General features: G+C 38.7%; 1 protein-coding gene across 3 annotated transcripts in view; it reads right to left on the bottom strand.

Annotated features, from left to right (window-relative positions):
• Positions 1–12,503, bottom strand: part of LOC137264871 (cGMP-specific 3',5'-cyclic phosphodiesterase-like) — a 135,860-nt gene that overhangs the window by 24,784 nt on the left and 98,573 nt on the right. For 2 of the 3 annotated variants that reach the window (XM_067800216.1, XM_067800217.1), the window contains exons 4-7: positions 4,967–5,125; positions 3,382–3,471; positions 2,351–2,491; positions 238–279 (exon numbers count right to left, since the gene is read on the bottom strand). In XM_067800216.1, the coding sequence (XP_067656317.1) occupies positions 238–279; positions 2,351–2,491; positions 3,382–3,471; positions 4,967–5,125 (432 nt within the window). The remainder of the gene's footprint in view (positions 1–237; positions 280–2,350; positions 2,492–3,381; positions 3,472–4,966; positions 5,126–12,503) is intronic. The other variant, XM_067800218.1, reaches the window with a different exon arrangement.

The following is a 12,503-nucleotide window of genomic DNA, read 5'->3' as shown; positions in this document are numbered from 1 at the left end:
TATTCAAGAATATACAAACAACAATACCTGCTACACAATGGTGAGAACGACACGATGCTTGGCAAGAGAGTTGGCATTTCAAACATTCTACAGACGGGGACTTTAGTACAAGAGAATGAATACTAACAAAACGAACCAACAACCACTACTTCAACAGTAAAAGCTATATTCGTCTAAAGCAGAGGTGTAATGAAAAGCATTAGTTGTTTAACTATGAACCATGTTGAAGCACTGTACCATTGTATTGGTCCCACCAAGAGGATTTAACAGATTAATATCCTACGGAGAGAAATACGTCATCAGTATACTACAATTGGCATTTAATGAAATACAATAATATATATCATGTTAATGTGTTACCTACAGGCATGTGAAGTTAAGTATAAATATAAATAAGTATAAGTATTAAATAACTGATCAAAAACATGATAAAAACTACAACAGAAGTGTCAAAAATATTTCTACATCTAGAAGAAATCCCCGCCACAACAGAGTCGATTGTAGAATAAAAAAATGTTTTCAAAACAAATTGGATACATATTTTGGAACTCATCAACTGCTCCATATGCCTGTAGTATAACCTTTATCCCTCACACTCAACGCGCATTGGGGGATTAAACAACATGTAAGTAGTATCACCAGAATTAAGACAATATTAGGAGATATGGGTTTGATGTATTGCTTTGGTACCTGCATTGCCATGACAAGGTTTTTATTGGAGCATTGGCCAAGTCGGGCAACAAACCGTTTGGTAAACTTGTGGATATCCTAGAAAAGACATAATGTCAAATTTCTGTTTGAAACCGTATCGGTCACAGTGCTCACCTTTCGACATCGTTGAATATAAATGTATAGGGTATATATCATTGATAAATGCAAATGCATACACGACTTCAGTGTAGCACATGACGTGCATGTATGTAAGCAGTATGTGCTGCAAGATACTGACTTGCCATACGATTAGTGTAATTCTTTCTTCCTTTTTTTCTGTAAAGACTACTCTCATAATCTAACATCCGTTACAACACACACCACAGATAAGAGGTAAAATGAATATCTCAATGTAAATATGGACAAATATAATGTTTTATGTCAAGGTATAAATGTAATAACATGAATTGGCATAAGAACATACTTTCAAGATCATATTAGCTCTACTGGGAACTAACTCAACATAAATATACATACACAGAAATATAACATGAAACATTACACGTTTTCTTATTGCTTTGAACTGAATAGTAAAGTATACAAAACATATGCCCAACAATATCATGAGTGTCTAAACAAAGCATTTTACTATCTATGGCATGAAAAAGAACATGTAAGCGGTTAGTATTGGAATCAATATCTACCCAAAAGGCAAGATAAGATAGATAGGATGAAAATGGCACGTTTGCAGTGTATACATGTTTGTATTACACATATGCGTGACACTTTTATGTACTAAACGGAAAAGTGATTGTGCTCATAGTTTCTTCAAACTTTTTGGATACATGTAAAAACGAATAAAAATTCTAAATCTAAATTAGAAGTTTTAGAATAAAAAACAACGGGCGATATAATCGAACGTTGCTTTTGTTTATTTACCCTCTTTCGTCAGAGCTCATGTGATAGTTTTCTTCCATCAAAATGCTAAGAAAGCCACTAAATGTTGAGGCATTAAGTCTACGATGTTTTCAGTTGAAACAACATATTTGTTATCGAAGACAATAAAGTTTTTATCAGGGCCAATATATCTAAACACTTTCTCGGACTACTGCTTACAGTATTCTCGATCCCAACCACCCTCTTCTCTCCGATAGTGGTTTATGTTTCAATACAGAAGCTTACATATTATAAAGAAATCCTTGACAACATTTTCCGGAAATTCGTCTTTAAACTAAAAAATTACAGATAAAATAGTAATTTCACTTTAAGCATTAAGAGCTAATATTAATATATTCTTCGAATATTCTGATAAATGTACCAGCTACATGGCTGTTATGGGCTGTAGAGATAAACTTATTTGAACTAGTATAATGCAAGTCCACATCGTTGATGCTGCCTTATCCTCATGCGCCTTTGAATATTGCCATTCCAGATAATCGTACTGAATGCAAGATGGCTTCTCATGCATGAGCGAATACTATCTTTTAGCTACAATGTTGTCCTGTTAAGGACATACTAAATCTAAGCATGTACATAGTACAATGGAACCTACTCAGGAATCGATGCAATGCAGAGTCTAAGCAGTTTCCCAGTGTAAACAAATCATCGAGGAAACAATGATATCATCTCACTCAACAACCAACCCCTTGAAAATTCCAAATTACCTAAGCACCATCAAAGGCATAGAGGCGATGCTTACATTCTCAAAAGTGTCTTCCAGAAGAAAGACACTGCACCTCTCACACTTCAGAAGGTCCTGGGCCTCCACCATGATCTTCTTTACAAGCTTCTCCAGGTTTGTTTGCTCTTCGAATATCCCTCGAGCCAGATGCAGAAGCAACTACAAAAGGTACAGCAACAGGGCGGGGTTTTCATTTGGGTTCATGTGTATTAACGTTTCGTGTATGTAATCGATGAGTATATATCTTTGAATATGAAGCAAATTCTCAATGTGCGAAATAGAAAAATCCCTTCGTCTATAATTATGTCTCAGATGTAGGATTAGAAACCTACGTTCAACAAGTACATGATGTTATGGCCCAGGTGAATCATACACGTGAAATGTTCACGCTCCGGTATGCGTGTCTATCCAAACAACTCTTCACTGCCATGAATTTCCATACAATCTTATTCAAACATTTCATTATAAATCATGACCGTCACTGGTAAATACACGATCAGAACCATATATCCATGTTAGAGTTCTTATCCTCAAACTATTTTCCAACGTAATACTTTAATTCACTGGCTGATTCAAATGACCTTCTTCTTAAGCTCGAATACATCTGTCACTTCTTTTAATTTTAAGTTCTTTACCTTTGTATCCAAGTCCTTGTCAAATTCACCAGCAGGTACAACTTGCATCTTCTTTCTACGAGTCTTATGTGTCATTTTAACTTTCGAATACAGTCTCCAAAAGCACCCTGCCATTGCACACTGTATCTGTGTTCCAAATACACCATAAACTGGCCGTTGCCATAAACGTAGTTCAACACGCGGCCTTGTGCATGACACAGAACCTTACACAGCACACAGAAAGGGGGACAAAACGCCACCCTATCTTTAGACATAACCAAACACGCGTCAAAGGGATCGACAGCCACCCTAAAGAATGTTCGGTATATTATGTTAGCACGTTGGTCAGATTGACGAAAAGGAATGTGTGACTGTGATAGGAGTATATAGTCTGCAAAGGGTCAGAATTCGAGGCCCATGTTGAAACACACTTACCTGGTTCCTTTGAAATTCAGTGACGGACATTTCAAAGAGTTGTGCATTTGTTATTCCAATTCCACAGAATGTCAGGTACTTTCTAAACAACTGGAAAGATAAAGAGGGAAAGGTGTATCCCAGTTGTCACTAAAGGGTAAACGCATTCTATTCGGGTAGATTTTAATGGCTTGGCTTTTCTGGAGTGTTTAATGGCGAAATCAAATGACACCTAATGATTTTGGCATTATATTTTGATAAAGTGGATTAGGAACATGACGCATATAAACGTAGGAATGGTGGCACATGATAGATGGAATGTATGGAATCACGGTTCTTGTGTGATCAGTCTCTGCCGAATAATAACTACATATAACACGATGTGTCTTCTTGTGACACTTACTTGGATGTGTCATAGAATAACAATAATGACGGAAGTGCAGATCTATTAGGAACAAGGAACATCTATTATCTTCAAATACTTTGAGATTTGTACTAAAACATCATGTGTATGCAAAAAGTATTCAAAATAGTTTTCAGGTACATAATCAGAATTTGACATGCACGACCTAGACAAATTTCGATCTGAAATTGTGACGTGAAATCCATTAGGAGACTATTTGTACATAAAACACGAGCAAGGTGTATGTGATTCTCAAAACGACTTGATGTCCAAATGGCTCATGATTGAATTCCTTTCCATTTATGGCTTCATGCACTATGGGAAAGAAGAACGGATACCAGATTACAGAAGGTTTGTTCATGTTTATGTGTATTTAAGTGCAACGTCTAAATTTAGATTCTAACACCATTCAGCAACCATTACCTACAGATACTGTTGTTTGTTTTTCATTGCTCTTTGTTGCATTCAGCAGCGGTACTAAGGCTACAATATGGCTGTGGTTTGTAAAAACTTGAGTCTGGACCAGACAAACCAGTGGCCAACAGCATGAGCATCGACATAAATATCTGTCAATCGAGTAAGCTAGTCTGACCACCCGATCCCGTTAGTCGACTTTTTAGCACAGATATATGTTGCTGACGATCAAATGTTACCCTGATCTTTTACGGGTGGTCTCGTAAAACTGCTGCTATGAACCATTATAGCGCTAAATATACAGAACAAGCATTGTTTTTTTCTCACAACCCATAAAATGGCCCCTAAAATATCTGACCGAACACATGATTTTGTTTTGAAAACCTAGATAAATAATCCACAAATAACGTCGATGTGTGAATATTGGAGTGACTTTGTGTCCTACCTCTTTTAGCATTAAGCATGTAATATCATATGGCGGGAAACAGCGTGATGAATGAACGGGTTTACGTCAAGGTTACTCTCCACACTGAATAAACATTACAATACTACATTTACAAATGTATAACGTTTTTGAAATCCCATTTGAGTTTTTGTGCGCCTATTTCCAACTTAATGTTTCTGATAATCTGAAATATGTAACATTACATAGAAGAAAGCGAAAGAACTATTTGTGTTCATTCTCGGCGTTAGTGATCACATTCCTGCTGTGTTGTCAACACCAACTTCGGAATAGCTTACGACACGCTTGCACTTAGGTGGGTTAAAAGGTTTTCGAATACAACTCACCTCCTCATCCTGACGTGTAAATTCGTGATTCCCATCAATCTTGTTGATTATTTGCGCCACACCGATTACCTCCCCTTCATAGTTGATGATGGGCAAGCATAGGATACTGTGGGTTGTATAGCCTGTGCGCTTGTCAACTTCTTGGTTGAATCGTGGATCCTGTAAAGAATGCATGTTCTTGTTACAGCTGATGAGATGGTGCATATACAATGAATTACACAAATATTCCGCAGACCGTACCCAGTTTAAGTAACGAAACAAAAAACTTCTTTGGTGTTTGTTTAGCAAGGCTGCATGAGAGAGCGATCTTGATCTACTCCTTGCGTGTGGAGTTCACCTTTGTATAAAAGCTGCAATAATAACTGAAACTCGCGCACTCCTAAAATATGTAAAAAATGAACAGACATTACCACTTGGACGTATGTAATGTTGAGACCAAAAATATGTATAGCTAGCATGTATATAGGAGCATCAGTTAATGATCAGATTTAATCTAATCATTTGTCAGGATCCGGTACCCTTTTCTCCAACAAATGGTAACACCACTGTTATGACAGTGATCCATAAACATATATTCATGATTTAATCAGAATTGTACAACTGACTCTGACCCTTACAGAGATTCTTATGGACGTTTATTGTTCTTATCACATTTATTTGTAAATAGTCTTTAATGTAGCTGCAATATTGTTGAGTGCGGGGTAAAACAAATAAACAAAACGTAAGTGTCTAGCCATGCAGTAACCTAACGTTCCCTTTCACTTATGTCAATATTTGTGTTTTAGAATATACCTTTGTACTATCCCATAACGGTATCCCCTACAATTTCCATTCGTTTCAAGTTTTGTTTTTTTTTCTAGGTGACCTGTTAACGGACCCGTGAAGGTCCCGGGGTAGAATAGGCCTTCAGCAACCCATGCTTGCCATAAAAGGCGACTCAGCTTGTCGTAAGAGGCGACTAACGGGATCGGGTGGTCAGGCTTGTTGACTTGGTTGACACATGTCATCGGTTCCCAATTGCGGAGATCGATGCTCATGTTGTTGATCACTGGATTGTCTGGTCCAGACTCGATTATTTACAGACCGCCGCCATATAGCTGTAATATTGCTAAGTGCGGCGTAAAACTAAACTCACTCACTCACCCTGTTAACGACCGTATACTAGACGAGAGTCTTGTCTCTATAAGTTTCCTTTGTTATTCACTATTCGGTTGCCGGGTTTCCCGTATGTCAAACTTTGACAATGTCTAAAAGTGCAGATGAAGATTTCGCGTCCAAGTTAGATGCAATGTCCCCAATACGGGTTGAATCGCACAATGGGCCTTTAGAGGAGAGTTCACATCATGATGGAAATATTTCGTCTGGTTAATTTACAGAATCCATTTACTGATATTCAGTAACGGTTTTTTAATAAGTTTCTACACTGGCTTTCTGTTATGTCTGATCATAGGTTTTGTCTGTGTGTTCTTGGACGCTGTGGAATGTCGGGGTAGTCTAGTGGTTAAAACATTTTCTCGTCAAGCTGAAGACCCGGGCTCAATACCCCACGTAATGATAGTCCACTTGTATAAAGGCGCAGGTATATATTCGATACTGGACCAGACAATCCAGTGACTGAAACAGTCAAAGATCCATCCCGTGGTTAAACCCTCAACCGATCCATTTAGTCACCTCATATGATGGGCATAGGTTTGAGCATAAGCAATGACGGTATGCGTGTACGTTGGTTCGTAAACACCTGGCTCATCTTCAAAGTTTTGGTCACACCCGTTAACCCAGCTCCCCCGCTGTGAAACCTCACCCCTAATTCTCGTGTCCTGACAGCCACACAAAGGAACATGTGGTGGACCATGGACACTCGAGTTTTGCTCATAACACACATGTGTGTCCAGTCTGTGGTCATTAATACCCACGCTCCTTGATAAAGAGGGGCAACATGAATGATATATTGCCTTTGTGGCTTTAACGCGAACCATTCTGCGATGAGACTGTTTAACACACCGCTATCTCACCCCTCTTCAAGGGCATTTTGGTATTAAATATTGTTTAGGAAGGTTAATGCCCCATTTCGATACAGGTCAATCGTGTAAACAAACGCTATAACGGCGAGGTCATGAAAGACATATTTCAACAACAGACGTGAAAAATAGTATCCTAAAGATTGCTTTCCTCACAGCGCATTTCTGACAATATATTAGTCGCTATGATGTTTGAGATCACATAGTATGACATCAAGGTTTAAAAGGTTCCTGGTTTCAGTTTAGTGTGTTCTTGTTTCTGTTCTTGTTCATTGTCCATACAATGTTGGTCAGTAAAGCATGGACACGATAATCCAGCGATCAGTATTGAGATCATGGATCGACGGTTAAAATGACATGCATCAACAAAACGACTGATCTTGACCACCGGATTCTCGTTTGTTCTGCATTTGATCAGTTCCACAATGGTATACATCTCGGAAGATCAACGGATACAAAAGGCATCTGCCTGGGTCATCTGTCGTCAACAAGTAAAGGTCTGGGATAGAATTGGTCTTCAGTAACCCCTGCTTTTCGTAAGAGGCGATTAACGGGATCGGGTGGTCAGACTCGGTGACTTGCATTGGTTGACATATGTCATCTATCTCAGTTGTGAGTGAGTGAGTGAGTGAGTTTAGTTTTACGCCGCACTCAGCAATATTCCAGCTATATGGCGGCGGTCTGTAAATAATCGAGTCTAGACCAGACAATCCAGTGATCAACAACATGAGCATCGATCTGCGCAACCGATGACATGTAAGTCAATCAAGTCAGTAAGTCTGACCACCCGATCCCGTTAGTCGCCTCTTACGACAAGCATAGTCGCTCAGTTGTGTGTGGTCCAGACTCGATTATTAACAGACTGTCGCCATATAGTGGGACTATTGCTGAGAGTAGCGTAAAACAACAAATATATAAACAAATAATTTGTCAAGTTTGAATTCTCCCACAAACAGATATGCATGGGAAGTGTTATGAATGATGTTTTGGAGCTCTGTGTTATCTGTCACAAAATACTAATAAGAATATAACGAACATACTACATACTCTGAATTCCCACGTGAATGTGTTTTTTTTCCTTTTATTATTATTATTATTATTTTAAAACGTGGGTCGGAATTTACAAAATATGAACTCGGTATAGATAATCCATAGACTACTGTATCAACGTATGATTTGAAATTAGAATATTTTCATCAGCGCTTCTGCATATAATGTACCACATTATTCAATCTAATATCGCAACCGTATTGTCATTTACGAACAAAATGAACATACTGATTGATACACACCGTCGCCCACAGAAACATTCAGAACGAATAACATAAAAAACTTGTGTTTACAGTGACAGCATTTAAGTACCGTCATAACGACGACGTACGTCCTTGGCCCGGTTGAATATATTGGGTGAAATTATAGGCGTGGTGCTTGGGTTCTAACGCACCTAAGTCAATGAATATCCACAAGAAGTAAAGCTTCCAATCGAACCTCAATCGTCTTAACCGTCCCGGGAACATTATCTTGTATATAAGAGTACCCGGACATTTAATGTTCCACTATAAGCTGTAGAAATGTAAATAAGGACACACACATGTGATAATCATTCGGCTTTCGCCCAAGATTTGTGACTCGCTGGTTTGACGAGTACTACTTGAAAATTGTATGGTTTATAGAAATAAATATGATAATCTCAAATGAATTATAAGGAGTTTTCTGAATGAGCTTTCTGTGGAAACGGAATATGATACGTCACGCATATTAGTTGAAACCCTTGAAGATAAATGCATTTTGTTAGCCGAGTGTTGGATAAAATAAATAACTCGAAGAATGTTAAACGCTTGGGCACATCTATTTGAATGGCTTTCTCTAAAACCAGTGCACCAATACAAACGTGGTATCTGTGAAAGAGTCTTCTTGTTATATATATTAGATGTGTCAGTGAGTGAGTTTAGTTTTACGCCGCTTTTAGCAATAATCAATCAATATCGCGGCTGGGGACACACGAAAGAGGCTTCATACATTGTACTCATGTGAGATTCGAACCCAGGTCTTAGGCGTCACGAGCGAACCCTCTAACCACTACACTACCACATCGCCCCCACCACAATAGCTTTGCAATATAATAAATGCAAATTATTGTCAATAACCGTTACAGCTAATTCCACAAATCAGTTCAAGCGGCCACGTTAGAAATGAATCAGTGTCGATTGTCTGCGGAAACAAATTATGACAATAGCATTCTCTAACGACATGAAATGTGTTTTAGAAAATCGAAACATTCCAGATCTGTCCGAGTACATTTTCTGAATTGTTTTCTATAATCTGGAATGCTGGTATGAGCTAAGTATTGACATGTGGTAGACTGATTACAACAGAGCGTCATTTTTCTAAATAGCGTAATAATGCATGTCAGCAGTATCGCATTTACAATATCCACGTGCAAACAGGTGCAAGTTGCTGGATAACATCATGGTCGAAACGTACAAAAACCTACACGCCATTGTTGATGACGTCGGTAACAGCATACATACAATTAACATTACGACCTTGAAAGCACCGTTAGGTTTGTGTTAACAATTAACAGCGAAGCCAATTGTCGCAATGGGTCACTCTGACGTAAACGAAAAGCCTTTGCCAATTACTAGGGATGAATACAACAGTGTTCTATCAACGTAAATACAAACTTTTCCAGATTTCTAAGGTAACTTAACGTCATATCTTGTTTTAAGGTCGTGAAAATGGCAAACATGCATTTCATACACGTGCAGTTAGTCAGACTCCTGTGAATCCAGATTAACAAAAATCATCTTTGAAATGGCATTGTCGTACACAGATCAAGTTCCCATAAGATAAGAGATTACCTGATAATGAGAAATACAATCATTTCCCCTTCGGAATACAGTACATGTTGCTTTCCATCATTCAAGTCGAAAATACCACTACATTTCCCTAGTGATATCCTTCGTTGGGACTCCATAATACTATATAACGCATAATTGTGTTATGCTTAGTGCCTAAAACTTTAAATCCATTCGGAATTTGCTTGTATCTTATCCCTGCGGTATATGTTAAGTACAAGGAGAAAGCATGAGAATCTTCGAGGTTGACGCCTTGATCTACTTCCGGGAAAACATTTTCGAGTGACATCTTCGACTTAAACTAACATGTGTTTGATCTTATTCTTCGATATTGTTTGCACAATGATCTGGAGTTACTTCAGCTTTACTTGTTAACTTAGTGCCATAATGACTTGTGAATCGCCTGAGGTTTCACGTGTTCAGTTAAATACGGCATGGTATCATATGCTGTAAATTTTATGATAAATTTACTACACTGTGTAATTCAGATACATACACCTGTGCATAGACCTTGGATCCGTTAAGATATATCTCTCCACAACTGAACTCCCATGAATCACATCTGAAGTCTTCGGAACGCCCTGGCCATCAGCTGATCAACGGGTCTCAACATAATGCGTAATCTCCTTATGGTTACTCGCTATGTGGCTGGGTAGATACGCCCAAATGTTCCTTGACAATTGGATCCAGGTTGCTGTCACAATGGTGCACTTCCAACATTGGCACTGAGTCAATGTATCAACCATCAGAGGTCCTATTACGATGGAAGACAATCGAGTGTGAAATCTACCACAATACCTCCTCTGTTGCACGGATATATTCAACCATGTCACTTCATCAAACAAAGCACTTAAGTTGGCCCATATCACAATTCGAATGATTTTCCACAAGTTGTTGAAAATTGTTGACAGTCGTTGTCCCCTCCCTGTCGACAGACCATCGAGCAAACAGTGACGTCAGAGGGAAAACACCGCTCCGGCATACGAGAGAAGTACAAGGGTTTTTACTTACAAAACAAGCACTTCAAACCATTGTGCGGCTAGCTGACCTAGAGAAAGTGGTATCGAGTACTAAAAGATTTGGATTGTTAAGCTTAAGGTGATTGCTGAGAGAATAGGCATGCACTGTATGAAGTAGAATAAGGCTGTGTAGAACGGGCGTCTTTTGTTGATCTGATTCGGGGATACACTCTTCTCATTTACACCAATTCTGCAAGCGGCTTTACTCGGGTTGCGTTCGGGTGAGATGCGCGACCTCTGAATGTTAACGACTCTTTTTACCTGCTTCCTACAGTTTGATAGTTTGGTAGTTGTCTGACGACACAATCCAGTCCACCTTCTCTAATCCTGCCGCTTGGAACTATAGGACCCTGGACGAGAACATCCAGCGAAGGACATAATGAGCATCGACCAAAGCAAACAAAGATGACACGTCTTAACTTAAACAGATGTTAACCATCTGATCCCGTTAATCGTCCCTTAAGGCAAGCTTAGATTGCTAGAGATCAATTCTAGCCGCTATTGGGAAGAGATTATTATATACAGAGATACACCAGAATGTCTCCATTCACGTCTAGACTCATTTTGATGGTATTTTGTTGTCATCACTGACAACACTGAAACCAAAATACTTATTTTTCTAAGTTCAGTATGACACTTTGTTTGATATTGCAATTTGATCATTCGGCGCGTTTCTATTTCATTTGACTCTTATTGAAAGTATTCGTACAGTCCCACAAACATGCTTGAATTTTGAATATGTAGTGCATCAGCTTTTGGCAATGTTGAATGTCATTTGCTAGACAAATAATAAAAATCCATTGCCCATTTTAACGTTAATTGACTTAATAATCAGTTTGCTATTTACATGCCATAGCGTTCTTTTAACTGTTTAGAAAATGAATGAAAAGAGCGAGAAGAAATTGTGTCCTTAACGCAGGTGCGAGTGCTACAACCCTGATTGATGATGGCATGGTGAAACAATCATTCAACATTTTTCAACATACACGCACCTGAACCTTATTCATGTTCATGGCGACTGGACGTTATCGCCCAAACACTCTACAGACTGCTCGCGATCCTCGACAAAACGTATCGGTCATACGAATAGCCATGTATGGCTTTTCATAAGTCACTTAACGCCTAGCTGAATGCGATTAAAGAGCGTTATCGAGGGCATTATGAGAGGGAAACTGTGTGGCGAAGGTGGCGACACGCTGCCCTGACACAATAGATGACTGAAGAAGGTTGAGTGTTGACAAAATGTGACCAAGTGGAAGAGGTTAGGGATACTTAATTGAAAAATTGGCGCAGACTTTGTTTGCCGTGCTCGGTGCATGGTGATCTGTTGCGATGAAGGCATGGATAACTGTAGTTCCGATGAATACAAGTGCATTGCGGCCGTTGTAGTAAATGACGATCGTGCAATATATTTACATACAGGAATCACAATATGTTCCACATTATTAGTTATCAACCTTCATGACAAATCGTTTGAATACTAGTGGAAATGCACGAACCTCTACATGGTCATACAAATTTGGCTAGTGTATCACTAGCCATACTAGTAATACTTGACACACTTAATACAATGACACCTCCTTATTCCCAAACCCACTTTGTCAGAAAAAAACCGAAAAATAATTGATGATAACGAGTTAAA

The sequence above is a fragment of the Haliotis asinina genome, chromosome 15 (assembly GCF_037392515.1).
Source record: "Haliotis asinina isolate JCU_RB_2024 chromosome 15, JCU_Hal_asi_v2, whole genome shotgun sequence".
NCBI lineage: Eukaryota > Metazoa > Mollusca > Gastropoda > Lepetellida > Haliotidae > Haliotis > Haliotis asinina.
This window is presented reverse-complemented; position numbering and strand designations above follow the sequence as displayed.